The 23,688-nt window shown below is 44.5% G+C and overlaps 1 protein-coding gene across 2 annotated transcripts; it reads right to left on the reverse strand.

The window, feature by feature from the left end:
* Nucleotides 1-11,521: 11,521 nt before the first annotated feature.
* On the reverse strand, nucleotides 11,522-23,250 carry TRMU (tRNA mitochondrial 2-thiouridylase). Of its 2 annotated transcripts, XM_065858478.2 has the most exons (11): nucleotides 23,112-23,242; nucleotides 21,370-21,535; nucleotides 20,752-20,858; nucleotides 20,069-20,191; nucleotides 18,031-18,203; nucleotides 17,053-17,106; nucleotides 16,449-16,515; nucleotides 15,530-15,630; nucleotides 14,239-14,383; nucleotides 13,912-13,994; nucleotides 11,522-13,295 (listed from the first exon to the last, which is right to left on the reverse strand). In XM_065858478.2, exons 1-11 carry the CDS (start codon nucleotides 23,194-23,196, stop codon nucleotides 13,149-13,151), a joined length of 1,251 nt encoding a protein of 416 aa, XP_065714550.1. In that variant the 5' UTR covers nucleotides 23,197-23,242; the 3' UTR covers nucleotides 11,522-13,148. The 2 variants fall into 2 exon arrangements, with proteins under 2 accessions (XP_065714550.1, XP_065714557.1); XM_065858485.2 differs by lacking the exon at nucleotides 21,370-21,535 and having other exon boundaries at nucleotides 23,112-23,250.
* Between the last annotated feature and the right edge of the window lie 438 nt (nucleotides 23,251-23,688).

Below are 23,688 nucleotides of genomic sequence, written 5' to 3' on the forward strand. Positions count from 1 at the left end.
TATGTATTCTTCCTTTGGTGGTTGATTTTAAAATAATACAGTACAGGTGCTGAGGGGCCAAATGGCATTTCCAGGGGTTTAGAAAATAGCGGGGGGGACACGTGGGTGCCCATCACTCTGGCGAGGATGTGAAGCATCACCCACCAGCACTGCTGCCTGCAGGGAGCTGCCAGACGGGGCTGTGTGGGGTGTGCTCCGCGTGAACACACACACACACACACACACACACACACACACACACACACACACACACACACACACACAGACACACACAGACACACACACACAGACACACACACACACACAGAGACACACAGACACACAGACACACAGACACACACACAGACACACAGACACACAGAGACACACAGAGACACACAGACACACAGACACACAGACACACAGACACAGACACAGACAGACACAGACACAGACACACACACACACACACACACAGACACACAGACACACACACAGACACAGAGACACACAGAGACACACAGAGACACAGAGACACAGACACAGACACACAGACACAGACACACACAGACACACACAGACACACAGACACACACAGACACACAGACACACACACAGACACAGACACACAGACACACAGACACACAGACACACAGACACAGACACACAGACACAGACACACAGACACACAGAGACACAGACACACACACACACACACAGACACACACACACACACACACACAATCCCCCTTCCAGCCCAGTGCTCCTTGCTGGCACAGGCACCTCCGTGTGCCTTTGGTCCAACCTGTGACATTTCTCACACCTGGGAATCAATCCGTGGAGTAACAACACCCTCTGCTAACACAGAGCGAAGCAGACAGCCAGGAAAGCACTGAGTTTGGAAAAGGAGGTTGGAGAGGCAGCCAGCCCAGCCCATGAAAGATGGCAATGAAAGGACCTTTTTGGACTTCCTTGGCTATGAACTTGGGTTTCTCAAGCCAGCCGAGGCCAGGCTGTGGTCTTGCTCGCTCTGTACTTTTCAGGCTGTAGTGCAAGACTTTGTTCATGCATCCCATGAGGCACAGCAGAGACCTGCACGTGTCTATCGGTCAGCTTTCTGAAAATGAAAGCATCTCTTAGTATCATCTGGACAGCTTTTCCAGAAATGTTTCTAAACATTAGGCAATAAGTTGGTGTGGGATGAGGCATAAATAAGCCTCGGGTTTTCACATAAGCAGGATCATTATGGGACAGACCAGCCCATGATCTTGTCTCCAGTAACAGCCAGCAGCAGATGTGTTGGAAAAGAGGATTATCAGCCACATGTTCCATGGTGAGGCGGCCCCCATGGGGTCCAGACCCCCACACACTGCTGCTCGGGGCTCCCCAGCGGGAGAGCTTGGTTTTGTCCCCATCAGCCCATTTTTTTCTTCCAATAATGTGTCCTGTTTTGTTTTGGAACCACGGAAACTCCTGGTACCCAGTGGCTTGCCTGATGCGCTCACAAGCAGCAAGAAAATGTCCTTGCTCCTCTTCAGCTTCATTCCTGTCTCTGGCGATGGACGCCTCTGCTGCCCGCCCCACAGGACACAGTGAACTATCGCTGCTCAGCCACCTCCTGCAGGGCAAAGAGGAAGACGGGCTCCATCCCAGAGCGCCTGAGTTGTCTCCTTCCAACTGAATGGCTCGGATCTCTGTAACTCCCTTGTGCAGAAATACCTTTTAACCTTGCCATTCTTCAACCCCTTTACCAGGTCTGATGTAACCTTTCTGGAGATGGCAGAGAGAGAAGACACTAAGCAACCCACAAAATAGAAATGGTAGGCCTACCAACAACGCAAACAAAACAATTACTTAAAAAAAAAAATCTCCATTTCCTTCCCTTTACCTGTCCTAATATTTACAATATTTGGCCTAAGCAAATTTTGAGGAAAAAGACTCCAGAAGAAGTGGACCAGTGGCAGCGTTATGGCACAATCAGGCTGCAGTAACCTAAGCGATCACGTAGCCCAGCCTCTCCAACAGCTAAGGGATCAAATATCCTTGCAGATTTGTCTAACATGCTCTTAAAAATCCCCAGCAGACCGAGTGAGATGTTAATCATCATCCACACAACATCACCTGCAGATCCAGGGCCAGTCTGGGATGCATTTGGGCTCCATAGCCTCTTCTGCAGAGCTTCTGCTCTGCCTTTGTTCTCCTTAATGCTCCTGTTTGCATGTGTGCAGCTCACTTTTCCTCCCAGCAATTTGCACTAGACTCATTTTCCATTTTAGTCTCTTGATTTTTTGATCCATTCTCCGGTTTCTCATATACATTTTGGATTTTAGTTCTGTCCGTGAGGATGCCTGGAGTCCTTTGGCAGCATTGAAGCCTTTACAAGCTACCGTCTATTTCATCATTCAAACCATGAATGAAAATGTCAAATAAAATTAAGCCCAAGAGGACTCTTGTAAAACTTCCCTTCCTTCCAAGCAAGTTTTGTACCCACCTTGTATCAATTAATGTCAGACTGTACTAATGTATTTTGCATATGAGAACAGTGTGAGACAGTATCAAACCATTTACTGAAGATGTGTCCCACCTGCTGCTGGTTTATCCACCATGCCAGGCACCCTATTAAAGAACAAAATTAGATTAGCCTGACATGTGTGTTGCAAAGAGATATGTTCACTCACTGTTGTCTTCTAAATACTTAAACGCACTTGCAAGTGCCCCCAGGAACCCCCTGGATCTCTGTGCTGGGCTGGTGTCTCCCCTTGTGTCAGGTCAGACATCAGCTGCCACCATCCCTCTGCTCAAAGACTGATGCCTCTCTGAACTGGTGCTGTGTGTCCCCAGCCCCTGCGCTGGCTGAGGAGACAGCACAGCAATGGAGTGGGGCCCAGCCACCCCTTGTGGAGAGAGAGGACTGTTGGTGATCAGAGCCCTGTCTTCTCAGAGAGTTACTGTGTGTCCCAGGGCCACCCTGAGCTGAAACATGGGCTTTCCATCAGCCTAAGGCTTCAGGAGTCCATCCTGACCTTCACAAAGCCATAATTTTACATCAGATCCCCTTGTGAAACAGAAACGAAGTGAAAGCTCCAGCTTTCCAGGTGTTGCCACCCTCTTTCATTACAATAGTTGCAATGCACCCAGTCGGGTTGTTTCCAGCATTAGCTTCTTACGGGCTTGGTTTCTTTTTTTTTTTTCTTGCAGATATAACAGCTTGCAAAAAGGCCAACCCCTTTGTCTATTGTGTCATTTTGATCAGTTGACAACAGCTCTTTGGAAGTCCAACTTGAACAATCTTGTTCACGTGTTAAGCCTCTGTCACAATTTCCAAGTGAAGAGCACAGGGTTTTGTTATGTGTTCATATGCTCAAGGAAATAACGAGCAAGTGGAGTCCTGTGCGTGTATGAACAGGGCAACTGGCACAGTGAGTCCCTGGGTACGACAGTTTTAGATGCAGTGAAAGCATTCATAAAGCACAAGTGACTCCAGCACCAGCTCTGCTGGGTGAGAAGCAGGGGAAGGAACAGGTTTGAAGGAACCTCGACGCCCCACAAAAAGGTGCTTCTCAGCTGCTGTTCCCTTGGCATGGGCACATGAGGGACATGACTGGTGGGGCAAGGGGAGGCTTTAGAAAAGCACTGGTGGGGAGACCCCATGCTGGTGCTTGCCCCTGCAGCCATATGGCCCCCCCCAGAGCCCTGTGAAGCTAAATGGCTGTGGCAGGAGTGAGAGGGTGACACAAATGCCGCGGTGAGACCAGCTCCACATGCAATGCACCAGGTCGCCCTCAGCTGGGCAGGACATGAGCAAGAGGAGCAGGTCCCAGCCGGGCTCCCGCGGGGATGGCAGCGTCAGGGACCCTGCACCACTGCGGCTCCAGCACCAAGATGGTGGGCACTGCTGGAAAATCACTCGGCTGCAGCAAAACTCACAGCACCAGCGGGTGCTCGCCCAAGCCCAGTGGAGGGTTTGCAGCGGAGAGTCGAACAGGCGAGTTCCACCACGGTACGGTTATTAAAACAAACAAAACGCCAAAAAACCCACATGTTCATGGCACATGGCAAGCCACCCATAATAAAACAGCTGTGCTGGAGTGAGCATCGTGAAGATGCAACGAGATGAAAGTGCTCTTCAATCAAAACAGCTGCGATCCTAGTGCATGCTCATCAGCTTTTTTTTTTTTAATAAAAAAAAAGAACCTACAGCAGTAATTTCATCAGTTATAAAAGCAGATCCCGAAATGCCAGCATGTTTTAAGAGGGGAAAGAATACCTGGGTTTAAAGGAAATAAATATGCCTTTCACCTGGATCTGTTCCAAATGGTCCCTTCAGGTTGGGAACACCCCACTGAATCCAGTGCAAAACAGCAGCAGCTGCGGTTGGGAGCCAACCAAGTGAACAAGTTTCCAGGTGAAGCAGTAAATCACACCTTGACTTGGAGAAAAATCAGTACATTTTATTACATGTTTCAATTTTCTGGATAAAACAAATGAGAAAGCCTGGTTAACTCCTTCGCTTCCAGTTGCACAGGGAACAGGTTTTGGGGATGGAAAAGGTCAGGGAAAAGCTCTGCTGGTTTAGGGGTTAGAGTTTGCTCTGCTGGCACAAAATGACCAAACGAATGAGAGAGAGTGGGCAGCTAGGAGGGACCGAGCTGCCATGACGCCAAAGCACACCTGACACATGGCTTTCTCCACTGGGTTCTCCAACAGAAAACACTTTCCTGGGTGATTTCATCTACCTTATGCCAAGCGCATGATAAAAGCAGCTTGTATATTTTCTTTCTTATTTGCTTGAGTGATGTTGCAGCTGACAGGGTGGCCATCTGCCCCATGCATGGTCCCTGTGGGCAGCACCCTGAGCAGAGCCAGTGCCACCGCAGCCAAGGTGACCCCAACGAAGGTCCTGCCGATGCCGGTTCCTCTTGCTGGAGCAGACCCGCGGCAAAGTACTCCTGTTTCTCACAGCGTGTTTCTATTGCCTCCAGGGTGACGCAGATACGTGTCATGCATAGCCTGGGGTTTGCTGCAAGCTCCGTCCCTGTTAAGCCTGTCTCTCGCTAACCGGAGCAGAGCCTTGGCTCCACAGGGCTGAGTGTCTATGGCAGGTGCTCAATGCTGCAGCATTAGCTACAGGGATGAGTTATGGCTGATGCCCACTGCAGTGCAGGGGGTGGACAGCTGTGCAAGCAGCACATGGACAGAGTTGCCTGCTCTGATTTCCAGGATCAGCCTTTTGTGCTCAGTGGGTATCCACATGTTCCTCCTGATCCATCAGCGATGCTTTGCCTCTGGATTCAGACAGGAGGCAACTTGCATGGATTCACCTTAAAAGTCACCACTCTCAAATCCTCTCAGTAGTGAAGTCTCCTGCTTTCTCTGTTGTATCGCAGTGCAGAGCAGACACACCAAAGAGCTTCTGCTCTGTGAAATGGCCATGTGGCTTAAATGAGGTGCAACACCTGGCTACAAATCAATCCACGGAGATTTTTCTTGTGCTATCTGCATCACCCTAAAAGCTCGGTGTAAAACTAGCTCAGTGTAAAAATTGTATACCATAAAACATCTAGTTTAATATTTAAAACCCAAGTAGGCTATTCTGATTCATTTCAATAGGTACTACAATGGAATATAAGTTCAATAAGCTACAAAAGAAAACAAGTTCTAATAGTTCATGAAGTGATCTTCAATTTAAAAGCCATGCTTGAAATCTTTCAGACTTGTAATGAATTGCTCACACAGTTTTACTACATGGCAAAAATCTGCTAACATAATTCCTCTGCCATGGAGCTGGTTGGTGTGACACAATGTGTGGAGTCATTTATGCACTCCCAGAGAGGAGTGATAGATAAAAATGAGTGAGCAGTAGGAAAACTACCTTTAATCCAGCACCAATCTTAGCTCAACCACTTGCCTCATATCTAGTTATCATCTCAGTTTTGTATACCAGCCCTTTCTATGTTTATAATCCATCCTTCTTTGATGTTTATAATTTTATATGAAGTCATATCAGCCGGGCTGAGTTTGCTTTGCCATCAAGCAGGAGCCGCAGCAGGGCTGGGGACGCAGCCTTTGAGATGTACACGTTCCTCAGGAGACCTGTGATGCTACTCATCTGCTTTTTTTTAAAATGTAAATTTCCCTGAAGTCCTTCAAGTAAGAGAAGAAATGTTGCCTTGCTGGTTCTAATTCCTCAGCCTCTCCTGCACTGCAATGAGCAGTGGGCACAGCCCGGGGTTCTCCTGCTATGGTGGTGTTGGTCAGCCCTGGAAAAAACAGCAGATTGGGAGGCACAGAGGGCATCTCTACAGCACCTGCCCCTGGGGAGAGGAGCCCATGGGGCATCTTCCCTGCTCCAGAGGATGTGGGTGAACCTCTGACCAAACTTCACTAAGCTCACAAGAGGTGTAGATGCACAGAGGGATGAAACACCTGGCTCCCAACAAACCAATGCTACATCTCTTCGAGTCTGTTCTTTCCCACCTCACAGTTTTCTCAGAGGGAAAGGAGGAAAAGAAGAGTTTGCCTTTTGTTGAAGAGTCCCAGAAGTTGGGCAGGACAACCCGGGTGGCCCATGTCATTGCCCGTGGCCAGAACTGCTGTGTAAATCTACCAGAGACACTGCAGAGTATGTCCAGCTCACTGCAGCCCCAGAGACACAAACCCCGGAGCCCTGTGGGAGCGAACACACCAGAGGAATTCCCATCGCCGGAGAAGTCCAGGGGGGGACAGTTGGGTCACTGTTCTCCTGATGAAACTTCTTGCTGGAAGTAGGTCTCCTGCGGCTTTTCCCCACAGGAACCAATGTGCTGCCATTACACGGCTGGTGTTTTCCCAGTAGCTTCCTCAAAACCTGGTGCTTGTGAATGGGAATGGGGCCACTGAATTATAAATTCTGGAGTGGGGCAACGCCCTGGGAAAATTTCATTTTTTCCTGGTAGGATCTGATTAAGAGGAATGTCTCCATGTATTTTGCTGTTTCTAGGACCGTAAAAAGTTCAGAGTGAGTTTGAAGCTCTTTTGTATTGAAGAAATTACTCTACATGCTGTAAAACTGCATAGAATGAGGAGCCCGTTACCATTTTCCATTTGCAGTTTTCTCTGGCTGATGCCATACATTTAGTAAAATGCAAAACAATTTAGAAAAAAAAAATCGTAGAGACTGAACCAACCAAACGCAGCAGTTAGTGTTCATCAGACCACCCGCACACCCAGATGAGTGTGAGAATCTGGCGCCAGTTCTCAAGAAAGAAAGAAATAATCTCCTTTTTACCTCAAGCTGCTCAAGAAGTAGATGAAGTTTAAGAATGACCATGACAGCAAATGACCAACATGGCACAGTGCAGGGGACAGAGACCAGGCAGGACCTGAGGTCTGAACAGCAGCGCTTGCCGGGCTGCCGGGGCTGGGGCAGGTGGGTTCCCAAAAGCTGCTGCTTCTCACCTGGCTCCTTCGTGTCCTGAAGTGACAGTGCCGCTTTGTGTGTGTGTGCTTTACCTAGAGACAGGTAACTCCAAGGAAGGAAAAAGCATTTCACTTGTGCCTAAAAGACAGATTTATGATTTCAGACATGATTTTTATATTAAAATTCTTGTATGTGTAACAACTATTACAGAACAACTTTAAGACATCTCTTGATAGATATTAACATAAATAGCGCCAACCAGTCCAGTCAAATTGTACCAAACTGGGTTTAGTTTTGAACCTGTTCAGTGCTGACAGCCAAGAGCTGGGACGTGATGGGCAGCTGACCTTTAGAGCAAACCCACCCAGTGGCGATTCTTCTAATCTATTGGCTGAGCAAAACCTACAAATATATATATAAAATAAAAGAACTTCACGATTACGGATATGTTAATGACTCTTCTTTCAGCCATCAGCTCCAACCCAGGAGTCGTGCGGGGCGGGGAGGGACGCCCGTGATGTCCTGGTGCCCCCTGGTGCTGGCGCTGGGAACAGCACGGCGCTTCGCCGTGTCATCAGAGTGGGGCGACTATCACATTTACGATGGATAATTTCATTGTGTTGAATTAATTAAAGCATGTAAATATACATAAATGCAGAGGAAGTGTTATTACATTGTGCACAGTTGCAACTGTGTTCCTCATCAGTGGGACATCCTCTCTACCGTCACCATCATCTCCAAACTCTGTGTGCTACCATGATTTCCGTAACAACTATGTTTTCCCAGGCCAGCAGGACAGTACCTATATCCTCTCACTCGTACTGTGAAGTTAATTTCTTGCATGGAAAACAAATATTTCTTGTTTTCTGCACGGTTTGGGGGTTATTTGGCCTTAGGAATAGTCAGGGTTGTCAGTTTTTCATTGCTTGAAGAAAATGAAACAATCCGGATTTCTTTAAAGAAACCAGCATCTAAGGCATTCAGATAAATTTGCAGTGTCGACCTGATTTTCTCTGGTTCATCCTCATCTTTACTGACAGATCTTTTGGCTCCAGCCTCCCCAGCTCACACACAGTTTTCACTGCAGCCTCACTCCACAACAGCTTTTCACATTTTTCCCCTTTCCTATGAACAGCCACTTGCCTTCAGGAACTTCTTCCCAGCTTCCAGCTCATCAGACCTCTGGGGAAGCTGAAGAAATACTCATATCAGGACCAGCAGGCAGGAGATGGAAGGGCTTCATCTCTGGTGGCTGCTCCCACTGAAACTGCCTTACAGCTGTGGTGACACCACCTTTTGTTTGTTTTGGACAGTACCGTAAATGTGACTGATAAGGGAACCGCGTGCTTATAGAGATCAACCAGGAGACTCACTTTACTGTGCACCATCCATATTGTGTGCTCCAATCTTCTAAAGCAGGTCCACTGTGAAGAAGGCATCAGTGCAGAACAGATGGCACTGATGTTCCCACGGCCTGACTCGAAGGCTGTTTGGTGACACCGAGATCCCTCCACAGTTTGTTCTGTGGAACCCAACATCTTCCAAGGGATAGCAGAGAACCTGAATGGACCTTCTTCTATTGAAGTCTCCAAGCTGAAAGGGCGTTCTTTTTTTCAGACAGAGCTTCGAAAATTCTGGTTTGGGGATAAAGGTGGAAGGGGAAGTCGTGTCCCTAACTCTGAAACTTCACAACCCTGAAATCAAGGCAGCAGAGGCCACGCTGTGAATCTTCACTCCAGTCCCATCCCATTGCCTGTGGGGGTGAGTCAGACAGGCAGTTGTACACAATCATCTCCAAGCTCCCGAGGAGGACTCAGCCTCATCCACAGGGGCTAAGTGGCAATACATATACCTACAGGATTAAATGTTGCATCCAAAAAATTGTTATTTTTTGCTTACAAACATACTGAAATGATAGATCTATTCTAACAAACAAACAGACAAACAAAAACACTACACCAAATCAACACATCAACTTTGTTCCCAGTGGTTTGCAGGTACAGAGGGAAAGCATGTGAACACTTGATTTTGAAGCAGGAGGGTGAAAGCTTCCTTCAGTCCTACCAGCTGATGCGAACACTAAGAGGGGATGTTCCCAGCGTCGTACCAGCGATCCAGCAGCAAAGCCAGCAAAGCCTGACTGGTGACAACGCACTGGGAGAATTAGTCCTCGGAATGGGATTTGAAAAAATTGAGCCCACCTGATAGAGACAAAAAAAAAAAAAAAAGACTAAGGAACAGTTAGAAAAGTCCTTTTCTCTTCAAAGGGAAATGCATTCAGGCCGCAGGGAGTCATGTCCCCCTGCTTGGCTGAGCCATCCCCTGCAATCGGGCACTTACCCTGCTGGGAGCCAGCAACGCTTCACCCAGTGTAAAGCAGAGCTCAAACCATCCAGCAGCTCCACCTGCCACCGAAGCAATGCTTGCACCCAGACAAACACAAATAACTACTAAGTCTATACAGCTGGATGAACATTTTATGGTGAAAAAATATCAAATTTATCAAAATTATTGTGGGAATCTTCATTGTTCTGAAATTATTTGCAAAGCCTATTCAAATTTATGAAGTAGTTTTTTGCTTATAACACCTTTTCAGAGCAGGTTCATAAAACTGTTTAAGAGCAGTTGAGTTTAAAACCAGGACAATGGGAAGAATCACAGAATCACAGAATGTCAGGGATTGGAAGGGACCTCAAAAGCTCATCCAGTCCAATCCCCCTGCCGGAGCAGGAACACCCAGATGAGGTTACACAGGAAGGTGTCCAGGCGGGTTTGAATGTTTGCAGAGAAGGAGACTCCACACCCCCCTGGGCAGCCTGTTCCAGGGCTCTGGCACCCTCACTGAGAAGAAGTTTCTTCTCAAATTTAAGTGGAACCTCCTGTGTTCCAGTTTGAACCCATTACCCCTTGTCCTATCATTGGCTGTCACTGAGAAGAGCCTGGCTCCATCCTCCTGACAACTCACCCTTCATGTATCTTTAAACATTAATGAGGTCACCCCTCAGTCTCCTCTTCTCCAAGCTAAAGAGACCCAGCTCCCTCAGCCTTTCCTCACACAGGAGATGCTCCACTCCATCATCTTTGTTGCCCTGTGCTGAACTCTCTCCAGCAGTTCCCTTTCCTTCTGGTACTGAAGAGATTGCATGGATCTTGGTTCCCAAGACCAGAGCTCCGAGCAGAGTTTGGTACTCCAGTGTCCCCATGCTGGTGTGATTTCAGTGGATTTGGGCAGGCCCAGAAGCAGACATTTTTAGGCAGTTCTGAGAACTTACCTTGTGGACGCTTTAATAAGTCGGGTGGCTACATGATATCGAAATTTTGGAGTTTGGATGCAAAAGTATGTATGTTTCAACATAAATTGAGGCACACAGGAAAGAAAGCACTGCCTGGTAGAAACACAACATTTCTGTTGTATGACTAAAGGGAGGTAAGGACTAGTACAACAGAAACGTTAATAGTTGGGAACGCACAAGAGGAGTTGATGTCTGTGAGCAGTTGCAGAGGTTGATCGCACTTGGATCACGAAGACTCAGTGGGACAGCTCACACAGAGCAAGCGCTGCCCTGGGTGGGGACAGGCTGTCCAGGAAGGGTGGGCTGGGAAGGGGAGGTGCGGAAGTCATCCTGGAGGCGAGGGAGTGGCAGGAAAGGATGGAGTTCTGCCCTGCTCCTCATGGAGGACTTAAACCACTCTGGTACCTGCTGGAGGGACAACACTGAAAGGCACAAGCAGTCCAGGAGGTCTCTGGAGTGTTGAGATGTAGAGGAGCCGATGTGGGACTGGAGCATCTCTCATACAAGAAGCTGAGACAGCTGGGCTTGTTCAGCTGTGAGAAGGAAAGGCTTGTGGAGATCTCAGGGTTATGGAGTCTCCCAACTTTGGAATATTCAGAATCGAACATGGTTCTGAGAAACCTTCTCCAGCTGCCCCTTGCTTTGAGCTGCAGAGTTGGACTAGTTGATCCCCAGAGGTCCTTGCCAACCTCTGCGCTTCTGTGAATATTAAAAGCGGATTTTGAAGAGACAGAAATGGCTATGTCCTTTGTGCCCTCATAGTTAAACCAACCTCTACTAGTACAGTATCAAATAACAAACATACCTGAGAGTGTTGTGAGATTAAGTCATCGTAAAAAACACATTAGCATAACACAAAACACTTATGAGGATTTTAATTGGGACATTTACTGGAAAACTCGGATGAAGAAAACATGGAGCATTAACTCCTTAGTAATTAATTGCACATTTTGCAAAGACATAAGCTTCAGGAAAGATAAGGAAAACATCGTGAAAAACACATAAAAGTTACAACCAGGACCAATAACACAACTAACCTAACACAAATCAGGAGCTGACGTGAAGCACAAATTGTCTTTAGAGTTGACCTGCACATGGATAACCACTCTGAAGACAGACTTCTAAACTGAATTGATTTTGGCACTGGTGAAAAAGTATGGCTTTCTTCCTCTCTCAAACAGATCTACTGTAATGTCAAATAAAATTGTAGTATTTTTTCCATGGGTCAAGGTTTTTAACATGCGGCTCCCTGAGCTGTGTTTAACTTTGCCAGACTAGCAGGTACACACTTTGTCTTCTCCCCCTTCTACTTCCACACTTTGGAGAGAAAAATATTACACCTTTTTTTCTTTCTTGTAAGAAAAGCAGAAGTAGCTGTTAGTACATTGTAAGACAGCAGAAGAGGACAGAAGGCTACACAGAATCCAAGTTTCCAGATCTGCTGAAAAGATCTGTTCATGCTACAGCGTTCTTATCACCCAAACCAGACCTCAAAACTCTAAACCCACCTGAAAAGTCCTGCTCCTGCACAGCTGGACTTCAGTGACAGTTACCTTCTATTACTGTGCTGAAAGACACCGCTTCATCTTTGTTGAATTGCTGTAAAAAACTTTTATTATAAGCTTAGGTTGTCCTCGACACACACTCAATCCTTGTAACTGTGGATACTTTGGACAGAGGTATTCGGTTCTTCCTAATACCACTCCATTTTGACACATGCCATGATCCAAGACCAAATTATTACTGGGTCTATATTAACTGTATAATAAAGACATATGAATTTGCATTTTGCTGAAGCATGACAATGTATCCTCTTCTCCAGGACACAAAACGAACAGCCTCTGCCCTCAGTAGTTAACAAAAAGTGAGTCAGTTATGTGAAAAATTTAACAATCAACATTGTTTTTAAGCCCCTAGATCTGTAATTCTGAATTACATAAACATCTGAAAGCATAGGTTAATACATCTTAGGAATCTAAAGCATTTCTTATAAAACTACATCAAATGAAAAATAAATATCTGTTGCTTGGAGTTCATCCAAAATGCTGAACTTTAATATTGGTTCATTCCTTATCCCATGTTCAAAGCACATACATTTACTGTAAAACAACGTATGTACTTTACCTAGAGACAGGTAACTTCAAGTAAGAGAAAAGTATTTCACTTATGCATAAAAGATAGATTCATGATTTCAGACATTATTTTTATATTAAAATTCTTGTATGTGTAACCACTATTACAGAGCAACTTTAAGACATCCCTTGATACATATTAACATAAATAGCACCAACCAGTCCAGTCAAATTGTACCAAACTGGCTTCAGTTTTAAATCTGTTCAGTGCTGACAGTCAAGAGCTGGGACGTGATGGGCAACTGATCTTTAGAATATGCAGGTCAACAGAAAAACGTTTATTATTGTTTTTATTATTCTCAGGCAGCAAATTATCCAAAGTCCTTCAATAAAGAAGCCCATGTGTTATGTTACAGGTTTCATCTTGTCAATCTCTTCCTTCTTTGGACCCTCCTCTCGGTTTTTACCCTGTTGCATGGTGTACACCGACGGGCCCATCCTCAGGATCTTCCCACTGCCCAGGCACTCACCACCCTTGTAGAACACTGCAAACTAGGAGATAAACACAGGCAGAGTTTGTTTGTTACAACCAGCTCTCAGAATAATCTGCCTCCTGATGTGTTCCATGGGCCCCCCAAGTTTTGGAGAGGAAGAGAGAGGACAGAATGTGGGCTGGGAGAGGGCAACCAGAAAAAGTTTGAGAAGCACTGGTTTACGATGTAATGCAGCACCCTCACATTCGCTGTGTTAAAGGGCATCACTACACAGGACTGCTCCAGAACAATGAAAGTCACTGGACACAGATCCTCACTAAACAAATCTTAACACTGAAATCATATTAAGTAGCCAATTATCAAACTAATGCCTTTAAAAATCTGTTTCTTGAAGACAACAACATCTTACGTTTCTGCATATGCAAACGTTTATCAGAGAATTTTCATATAGTTCTAAAACTTGTCAGTTTCTCAGACAATATGTGTAACAGCAGCCTATTTAAACCCAGGAACAATCTCCTTCAAAATAGCTGATGAAAAGTCAAAATAGAGCTAACTGCTCTCACACACAACTAAATTAAGCATTTTGCTCCAGCTAATAAAAACACTACTGTTTTATTAGCCAGATAAGCCAAAACACAAAAAAGGAAAGAAATCCACTTCTAATAACTTACCTGCCCAGGTGTGATGGCTCTTGCTGGCTTCACCAGTGTCACCCACACACTCCCATCCTGGTTCAGAGTCAGCACACAGGGCACTAGAGCAAAAAACGGCCAAACACCTGCCAGTTAATCTTTACAGTTCACATCCAAAAAGAAAAAACTCCACTAGTTTAACCAGATGTAAGTCAAAATACTACTCCACAGAATTGTTTTATAAAGACACTACAGAGGCAGAAAGGTAAGTCAGAACATTTCAACCATTTCTGCAAAACTACACTGAACACACCAGCACAGTTCCACAAACTGAGTAAAACAAAAAAGAAAACAAGATTTGATTACCCAGTGGCATCTGGTGCCGAAATCTGAGGTGACATTCCATCATTTTATCTCTAACGAGCTCCGCAGGAGGTTCCTCTGCTATCCAGTGCACTCGGTTTGTCCGCAACAGGTCTCTGTACAGAGCAGGGTGATCTGTTGTTGGTGCCTTAAAATATTAATTTTATTTAACGCTGATGCTTTTGCCAGAGAGCGTATAACTTGTGAAGTAAAGCATGCAATATAGAAGAAGCATCCAGCCATACCAAAATGAAGGCCAAATGAGTAAGAAAGCAAGCGCTTATTCGCACTTACTCAGCTTCCAGGTGGAAGCCTTTAATGAAAACAAAAAAAAGGCTAAAGCAAGCCTGAATTATTTGTCAACCTTCTACATCTCAGAGTCATGTCACTTCTTATATTCTTTTTTCTCCAATCGTATTTCTGCCTTCTTCAGACTGAGTTGAGCTGTCCACCACTCTCCCTATCCTACCTCAACAAGATGCTACCTCCCTCTCCTCCAGTTTCCCAACTCAACACCTCCCCAACAAAGGTGCTGCACAAACACAACCTTACTGTAGGGTATAAAAAAAATTCTTAGTCATCCCACTCATTTCTTCTCAGTTCTCTTTTAATTATGATTTTTTCCCCTCAGGCACATCAGCAAGTAGCAGAACACCTCATTATAATTGCATCAGTATCAAATAAGAATAATAACTGCATGGACAGCAATAAACATTAACAGTGACAGCAAGTTGCAGAACTCTCATGGGATTAGTCATTAAGACACCAGTGATTTGCAGGATTACATATATATATATGTATGTATATATACACACTATATACTATATGCACATATTACCCATATGTATATATACACATATATATATATATATATATTTCTCAAGTTTTAAAAAAGATAAAACCGTATTACTGGCTACTACTTCTTTTACTAGAAAAATAAAGTAGCAATACATAGTAAACCAAGATCATACATATTTTATATACTGTGTCATAATAACTACAATGAAAACCTCATGTTTTAGAGCAGAAAACGGTGGCTCAGTAGATTGGCTGATTCTTTTCAGTATTTCCCTTTGTTTGGAAAAGTTCCATGCCAAGATCTAAACCAATTTCCTACTCAAGAAAAGCTAGTTTGGACAAAATGTTTCAAATCTGCTGATGCTGCACTAGTTGATTCTTGTTTTCTCCAAGAGGAAAGCCAAGAATCCTGCCCAGGTTAGAATGACATTCCATACAGCAGGAGTCACAAAATGCTTGCATGAGTCATTTTCAACAGCAGTGTTAATTAACTCACCACAAAGACATCTCCAGTGCTGACATCTTTATCTACAACGAACCAAGCGTCCTTCAGGCCTGCCAGTCTAGCCCTCTGGCCTATTGTGTAGAGGAACCAACCTAAAGAAAGAGGAAGTAGTAATGCTGCTAGTAAACATTCGTAGTTTACTTTCCGAAAAATATGTTAAAATCATTTCCCCAAAACTTGACCACCAAACAAAGAATAACAAACCAAGTAACCTTAGAGAATTTTGTCAATTACAGACCAAACTAACAACGACTGGAAAGTTTTCATTGTTACTGAAGCATGTGATTTCAAACTTATCTGTCTCAACTGCAGTATTCTTAGGGTTTATAAAAGACAAACATTTCTTTATTTCAGCTTTAATTTGTGTTTTTGTTACCACTCAGTCTCACCAATTTCCCGTACTTGTATGTACTAGCAGAACATCCTACTTCCATACATTATGTGGGAAAGGAACTCAGTTCTGGCAGCTAGAACTGAGGAGAGCAAAGGACACACACAAGGGCAGGAAAGGGTAAGCTGCCCATGTTTGGTGAGGTCCTACTGTGCATCACTGAAGTACCTGGTGTATTTTTTCTGCTAAGTTTAGGTACTAAAGAATCGGGACCTGAAGCACAGTTATTTTGAAACAATTAAATGAACAATGGTGTCTCACTATTAAATTAACAACCACTTAGTATCAACAGAGGAAGTTTAGTAATTATCATTTACTTCATTGCAATACAGAACAAATAATCCAGAATCAGTTCAAGGCTCACTACTGTATAAAGCAAGCTCTCCACAATTATTAGTGTTATCAACCTGGGAAAAAAACATAGACTGCTTTGGAATTTCACAAAATTTGTCCCTCCAAATATAAGCAGTACTGTTCCATTTATCTAAAAGCAGTTATTAAGGTGGGTTAGCCAATTACCTTGGTGTGTTCCCATCACCTTCTTATCTTCAATGGAAACAAAGTTACCTGGTTGAGGTTCTAAATACTACCAAATAGGAAGAGATTGTTTAAGTCACAAGATGGCCCAAAAAAACTTCACAGTTTATTTCAGGTTCTGTCACTACGTTCTCTTGAAATTGGAAAACAGCTTTTCAAGAAGCAAACTCTGCCCAAGCAGTTGACTACCTCTTCCCTAGTGCTGCTTTAGGGAGAAAAGTAGGAAGGGCAGTCCCTACAAGCACTATTGCTGCGCTTCACTCCCTGCATCCTCGTCCATGCCAGGGGACGGCAGGACTCAGACATCCGGCCCTCTCACATCCCAACTTGTCAGCCTGGCAGGCACAGGAGGGCAAGTTCTCTTGCTCCTGTTGCTGCAGAAAGCAACCGCTCGCTGGTGGAGCGGCGAGACGCTGCCCACAGCCTGCTGGCGTTGGCTTCTGGGAGGCTTGGGACTGCACAGGGAGATCGGACACTGATACATCGTGTGGGCCACAAGCTGCTGGAGGTTCTTCTGTAGTGTTACACATGACTATTGGAAACCAGAACAGAACATAAAGATTAGAATAGATTTAATGTTGCTCACCTCAAGAAGGAAATTTTCAAAGTTTCTTTCACCAATGAAACAGACTCCCATACTCTGAAAAGGAAATGTGGTATTGAATCCACAAAAGCAGAGGAAAAATATCTGAAATAATGCCTATTAATAATGTTCAAGATGGATTTTTTTCCTCTATGTGTCATGAACTATGCATCACGAACTATGCTAGGCATCTCATAAAATAAACAAAACCACAGCATCTGCTCCAACATAGGTAAACTAATTCTATATAGCACCAGTGAGAGCCCTAAGCACAGACGAGAATAGGAAATAGAACACATGCTCAGCAGACACATTAACCTTGGTGACTACATTGTATGTAAATTAAAAACAGAAGTCTCTTTCAGATTAAAGTACAAAACTAACACAAGTGATACAGTGAAGACTTATCTCTTCATAAAAACATTAATGGAAAAATAAGTTTTCCTTTCAGCTATTGCCTACATTCTTCAACCATTTAAACAACCATTTACGGTAGATGAATACAAACATTAAAAGCTACCAAGATGCCATCAGCAATACAATTGCTGCCTGCATAGTTTTTAGGATCAAATAATGAAGTGTTATTTCTCAGCCGGGGAAACAGAACTTTTAACAAACACATACCGAAAAACAATTATAGTGAAGAAGCCTTTAAAAGCTATGGAAAATAAAGCTCAAAGGCTTCTCACCTGCTGTAATAGAGAACACCTTCCTTAAGGCTCACAGCATCCTATCACAATCCCCTTCACCTTAGTTCTTCCGAGATACAATAGTAGACAAATTATCTGCAAGCTAAATACACAAGAAACGACAAGCTCATAAAAGTACTTTTAAGCAGGCAGACAGCTATAAAATTGCTTCCCAATCTGTTCTATTATGGTGCTCAGAAACAGTCAGGTTGTCACAGATTAAAGTTCAAATGTTCAGGAAAGTCTATTTTAGAAAGAACTACAAGTCAAAAGAGTTTAAGTGTTACCATGCCTCTTTTTTCTTTAGCACATGATGAAGACCGTGTTCTGCTGCTATCTTCTTCACGAAGCTTTTTGTTAAATCCCCTAAAGGGAAAATGGTTTTCCTCAAAGCCTCCTGTGAGATCTGACTGAGAAAGAAGGTCTGGTCCTTAAAGAGGTCAGCCCCTTGCAGGAGTTTCACAGCTGCAAAGTGAGGAACACATGAAGCACCTCAACATAACCCCTTTAAATAGTTCAAGTTCCTTTAGAGTTGCGTTCAACAATCTACATTTGAGTTTTATTCTTTCCATACACATGTTAAAGACAGCGTTTTGCCGGTTTTTCAAAATGTAATGGAAAGTGTTTGGGTATTTTCTCACCACTAAAAAGATCAAGAAATATTCCGATTTTGTACAAAGGAGATTCTTACGTCTTCCATTGCCTTATCTATTACACTACTGTACGTGTCACTGGCAAAAGCACCAACAACAGAAATATGAAAATAACTTTCACATTTAATGTGAAAGACAGAATAGCCACTCAAATGTATGAGTATACTATTTTAAAAAAAACAGTTTTGCCCTGAAAACACACTGCTCAAATCAACAATCTGAGCAATCAGCAGAGTTACTCCCAATACTCGAGTTTGACCTTTTTCTATAAAATAGATGAAACGTCCCAACTGCCCAGATGCAATAAAATTGGTGTCATTTTTCATTCATGTTCTGTCCACTCTCTTTAAGAGTTAATACCTCTGATGTCTGGTACAAACTCTACTGATGTGTTTCTCGACTCAAACAAACACTAACTACTGGCCTGTAGTAGTTCGGTCACAACCAATAACACAAAATCTCAGCAACAGGGCAGAAAGCCTGCTTAGAACATCACAAAATACAACAGCTGTGAATCACAGCCTGTCACAAGCACAGACCATTGGTCCAGCTGGCGCCATTTCAACTTTCCAGAAAGAAAATTAAAACAAAGGAACAAATAAACCCCTTTAAGTCCAGAACAAACAAATGAAAGCAGGGAAGCTGTAACACCAAAACATCACTGGGGCAGCTTTGCATAGTTTGCAGGTTTCCTTCCCTTTGGATAGAGCACATTTCTCATTTTACATCAGAGCTCCATCTGAGTTACTTTACCGCATCTTTGCGACTGCATAGCTATGTGGGAAATCTCTGAAACGCTGTCCGAGCTGTGACAGCGCTATGCAGACACACCCAAACCAGCAAGAATCAGGCTAGTCCAGGTACCAATAACAACTGAATCCCTGTGGTGCAGAGACCGACCTCTGACTACGCACTGCCACAGGCAAACTACTAAAGAGCAAAACCTACACTGCCGCCACTGGTACCTTTGCTGACCTGAGAATCGTAGCCTTAAAAATGTCTGCACATCCTGCACTTGTACTTTTCAACTGCAGTATAGGCAGAACCTTGATGTGCCTGGGAAAACCAGGCTTCTAAAGGAGAACAGAGAAATAAGGTAGAATAGCAGAACTAATGTATGAAAACCTGGGTTTTTTTACAGTAAAACAGAGTCAAACTACAGTATAAAATATGGTATTAATTTTAATGTTTCTAGGCCTTCATTCTTAGATTGCACTAAAGTATACCCCCATGATGAGCTCTATCAAAACTATATAATGAATAGCCAGAGAACATATTCCCTAAAACAGAAGAAACATATAAGGAAAATTTTATGTAAGTTCTGCAAATACTTGATCAAGATTTCTTGAAATACATTTCCAGGGTATAGAAGACAGACCTGTCTCCTTAATCCACATTACAGCTCCTCCAGAATGTTGATTACTCCTGAAATGCTTATTCTTACCCCTGCACCTCCTTACCCTTTGAACTCTCCAAACAGAAAATGTAATACCTGACTAGTCAGGGTAATTTTCAGTAGTGTAAAACCCGTTTTGCTAATCACCCTTCTAGAAAGGCTGGGGTTTAAGTGGCAATCATTGTGTGAGGAAACAAAATGCCCTGATTCTGTGACACCGAATATACTTTACATTTCTTTTTCATATCTAGGATGAAATAAGAATTGAAGCAGTCACTTACTATTTCTAACTTCAAAACGGTTTCTGAAAAGCCTTTGTGGTCGTTTTATATGTTTCTGTTGAAACACTTCCTCATCCTCTAGCGAGGTCCTAGCATAATGCCCAGTAGCAATTGCATCTGCTCCTGTCAAGAGAAAGACAAAACCAAACCACAAAGTCACATGCTTGAAATTCGCCATTTAAAACAGCATTATAAAAAACTAAGAAAAAAAAGCAGAAACCAATGAAGGAAGAAAACCTACGGAAAACTCTTATACCGACAATAACCATGCTCTTGCTACCTAAATAAGCTATTCGTCGCATACCAGAACTTGTGCTTTTGTACTTCAGAGACCACCTAGGAATGTAAACATCTTAATGCTCAGGTCAACGTAAGTCTCTGAATTAAATCTGCTCCTACATATCAACAACCTGATCTAGTGGAAGATGTCCCTGCCCACAGCACCAGGGTTGGAACTAGACAGACTGTCACAAGTCCTTTCCAACCTGAACCGCTCTATGATTCTGTATGTAATAACAAAGTTAAAACCAAATACTTTGTAAATATTGAGATACTACTACAGAGATACGTGGAATTAGGCATGCACAGGAACTCCTGTTTTTCTTCAACTTTTTAAGAGTTTGTATCCTTTAAGCATTTCCACAGTGCACACTCTGTACTGACACACTTCAAAAATGCCTTACCTAGGTTATCCATAGCATAGTGAAGGAAATAGTTGAATTTTATGTACTTGTTACACACAATATCAGGATTAGGAGTCCTTCCTAATTCATACTCTTTCAGGAGGTCACTGTAAAATAAAAAATAAAGACACAAACGTATATAAACATTATTAACATTGCATAATATATCCAGGACTGGAGGGTGTCATATTAAGTATTTTATTAAGAAATAAAATACTTATAAGATTTTAACTTGTAAAAAACTATGCTCGGAAGATTTTCTCCACAGTGCACTGAGGACATAGTCAAACAAACACTTGCAATATTGTAACTGTGTTTTATTAATATTACCTCAGGGGATACACGGTTACCCACCAAACACATCCTACTTATCTCTCAGGAAACACTTTCAGAATTAAACAACCTTGTTTAATTTTTCAAAGTGCCGGTGCAGCGGAGCACATAGAAGGAGTTACTGTGGCTCAGATGAAAGGACAATAACTTAATCTGCAATGCCATCACTCTCTCTTAGCACTGATAATACTGAAATAAATTGCCTTTGCCCATTTTTTGTCCATCCTCACTTTTCAGAGTAACAGAGTTCTACAGTAGTATCACCTATTTTAAATGTGTTTCTACCTGAATACTTCATTCCAGTATTCTTTCACGTAGGAAACCTGGTGAAAAGGAATATCAAGCTTCTGACAAACCCGGTAAGCATCTTCACAATCTCTGTCAATGGAGCAAGCTCCTTGCTCATCCAGAGGGTCCCAGTTCTTCATAAAGACACCCATCACCTGGTAGCCTACAAAAAGGCAACAATCACAGAATGTTAGGGATTGGAAGGGACCTCAAAAGATCATCCAGTCCAATCCCCCTGCTGGAGCAGGAACACCCAGATGAGGTTACACAGGAAGGTGTCCAAGTGGGTTTTGAATGTCTGCAGAGAAGGAGACTCCACAACCTCCCTGGGCAGCCTGTTCCAGTGCTCTGTCACCCTCACTGTGGAGAAGTTTCTTCTCAAATTTAAATGGAATTTCCTGTGTTCCAGTTTATACCCACTGCCCCTTATCATTGGTTGTCACTGAGAAGAGCCTGGCTCCAACCTTGTGACACTGACCCTTTTTTTATTTATTAACATTAACGAGGTCACCCCTCAGTCTAAAGAGACCCTGCTCCCTCAGCCTTTCCTCATAAGGGAGATGCTCCACTCCCTTCATCATCTTTGTTGCTCTGTGCTGGACTCTCTCCAGTAGTTCCCTGTCCTTCTTGAACTGAGGGGCCCAGAACTGGACACAATACTCCAGGTGTGGTCTCACCAGGGCAGAGTAGAGGGGAAGGAGAACCTCTCTCGACCTATGACTTGTAACAACAACATATTAAGTGAAATTTCTACAGTCTCAACTCTAAAATTGTGTTTTTCAAGACTCATATGGGTAACTGCTTATTTCAGAAGATGTGAGTAGCCCCATACTAAGCAAACATCCTGTGGAGTTTTGCAGTATTGCTAACAGAATCATAGAAACACAGTTTGGGCTGGAAAGGACCTTCAAAGGTCCTCTAGTCCAAACCCCCTGCAATGAGCAGGGACATCTTCAACCAGATCAGGTTGCTCAGAGACCTGTCCAGCCTGGCTGTGAATGTCTCCAGGGATGGGGCATCTACCACCTCCCTGGGCAACCTGCGTCAGTGTTTCACCACCCTCATTGTAAAAAACTTCTTCCTTGTATCTAGCCTGAATCTCCTCCCTTCTAGTTTAAAACCATTATCCCTTGTCCTGCTGCAACAGACTCTGCTAAAAAGTCTGTCCCCATGTTTCTTAATTGCACTTTTAAGTACTGAAGGGCTGCTCAGCCTCTTCTCCAGGCTGAATAACCCCAACTCTCTCTGCGTGTCCTCACAGCAGAGCTGTTCCAGCTCTCTGATCATCTTGGTGTCCCTCCACCAGCTCCATGTCTGTCCTGTACGGAAGGCTCCAGAGCTGGACACAGGACTCCTGGTGGGGTCTCACCAGAGCGGGGCAGAGGGGCTGAATCACCTCCCTGACCTGCTGGTCACGCAGCCCAGGACGCTATTGTCCTTGTGGGCTACAGGCGCACATCGCCGGCTCATGTCCAGCCTTTCAGCCACACAAACCCGAGATGTTCGGGCAGCCACACGCGATGTCACGTCACTGCTCCGAGTCTCCCCTATGCCCTCGGTCACCGCTCACTCCCGCCGCCCCCGAGGCGCCCGGCCCGGGCTGGGGCTGCTCCACCGGCCGCAGGAGGCGCATGCGCGGGGAACGGTCGGGCAGGAGGCCCGAGAGTGAACCGTGAGGTGACGCGCGGTCCCCGCTACGCCGGCAGAGAGCAGCGCCCGGCCCCGCCGCCCTCACCCACCTCTGCGGCGCAGCAGGAGCGCGGCCACAGCGCTGTCCACGCCGCCCGACACGGCGCAGGCCACACGGCGCCCGGCCGCCAGCATCGCCCCAGCCAGCAGCGGCCGCGGCGCCGCCGCTTCCGGCCGCTCACCCCGCACTTCCGGCGGCCGCGGCCCGTGGGAAACGCGGCGCCACTCGGGGGTTCCGGCGCTGGGCAGGAACTGGGGCGCGTTAATTAACGCAGGAGCACAAGCGGCGGGAACACCTACAGTTAACACCTGCTCGCTCGTAACGGCGCGTACCCTGCTTCCCCGAAAGTAAGATAGGGTCTTATATTAATTCCATGAACAACAATCTACATTTTTTCTTGAACAAAAACTCAACATTTATTCACACTTAGTCACGTCTCCATTCTGGAACATGACCGTGACTCCGATCTGGGTGTGAGAGCACAGCAGTTGCCAGCCCTTATTGTTCTGGGTCTCCTGACTGAAATTCTTTTGGGGGTGTCTACTTTTCTTGGTGAAGGGTCTGGGCACTACTTAAATTGACTTTTGAAATGAGCTGTAACTAGGGCTTGTTTTCGGAGTAGGGCT

This window comes from Patagioenas fasciata, chromosome 1 (assembly GCF_037038585.1).
Source record: "Patagioenas fasciata isolate bPatFas1 chromosome 1, bPatFas1.hap1, whole genome shotgun sequence".
Taxonomy (NCBI): Eukaryota; Metazoa; Chordata; class Aves; order Columbiformes; family Columbidae; genus Patagioenas; species Patagioenas fasciata.

What these genes read in the sequence shown, in the direction of transcription:
- TRMU (XM_065858478.2), bottom strand. Translation starts at nt 23,196, where the DNA reads ATGCTGGCGGCCGGGCGCCGTGTGGCCTGCGCCGTGTCGGGCGGCGTG. An exon ending in ATGTGCTAAAGAAAAAAGAG is followed by an intron (nt 17,107 to 18,030) that starts GCATGGTAACAC and finishes TTTCCTTTTCAG; the next exon opens with AGTATGGGAGTCTGTTTCAT. An exon ending in TTGAAAATTTCCTTCTTGAG is followed by an intron (nt 16,516 to 17,052) that starts GTGAGCAACATT and finishes CCTATTTGGTAG; the next exon opens with TATTTAGAACCTCAACCAGG.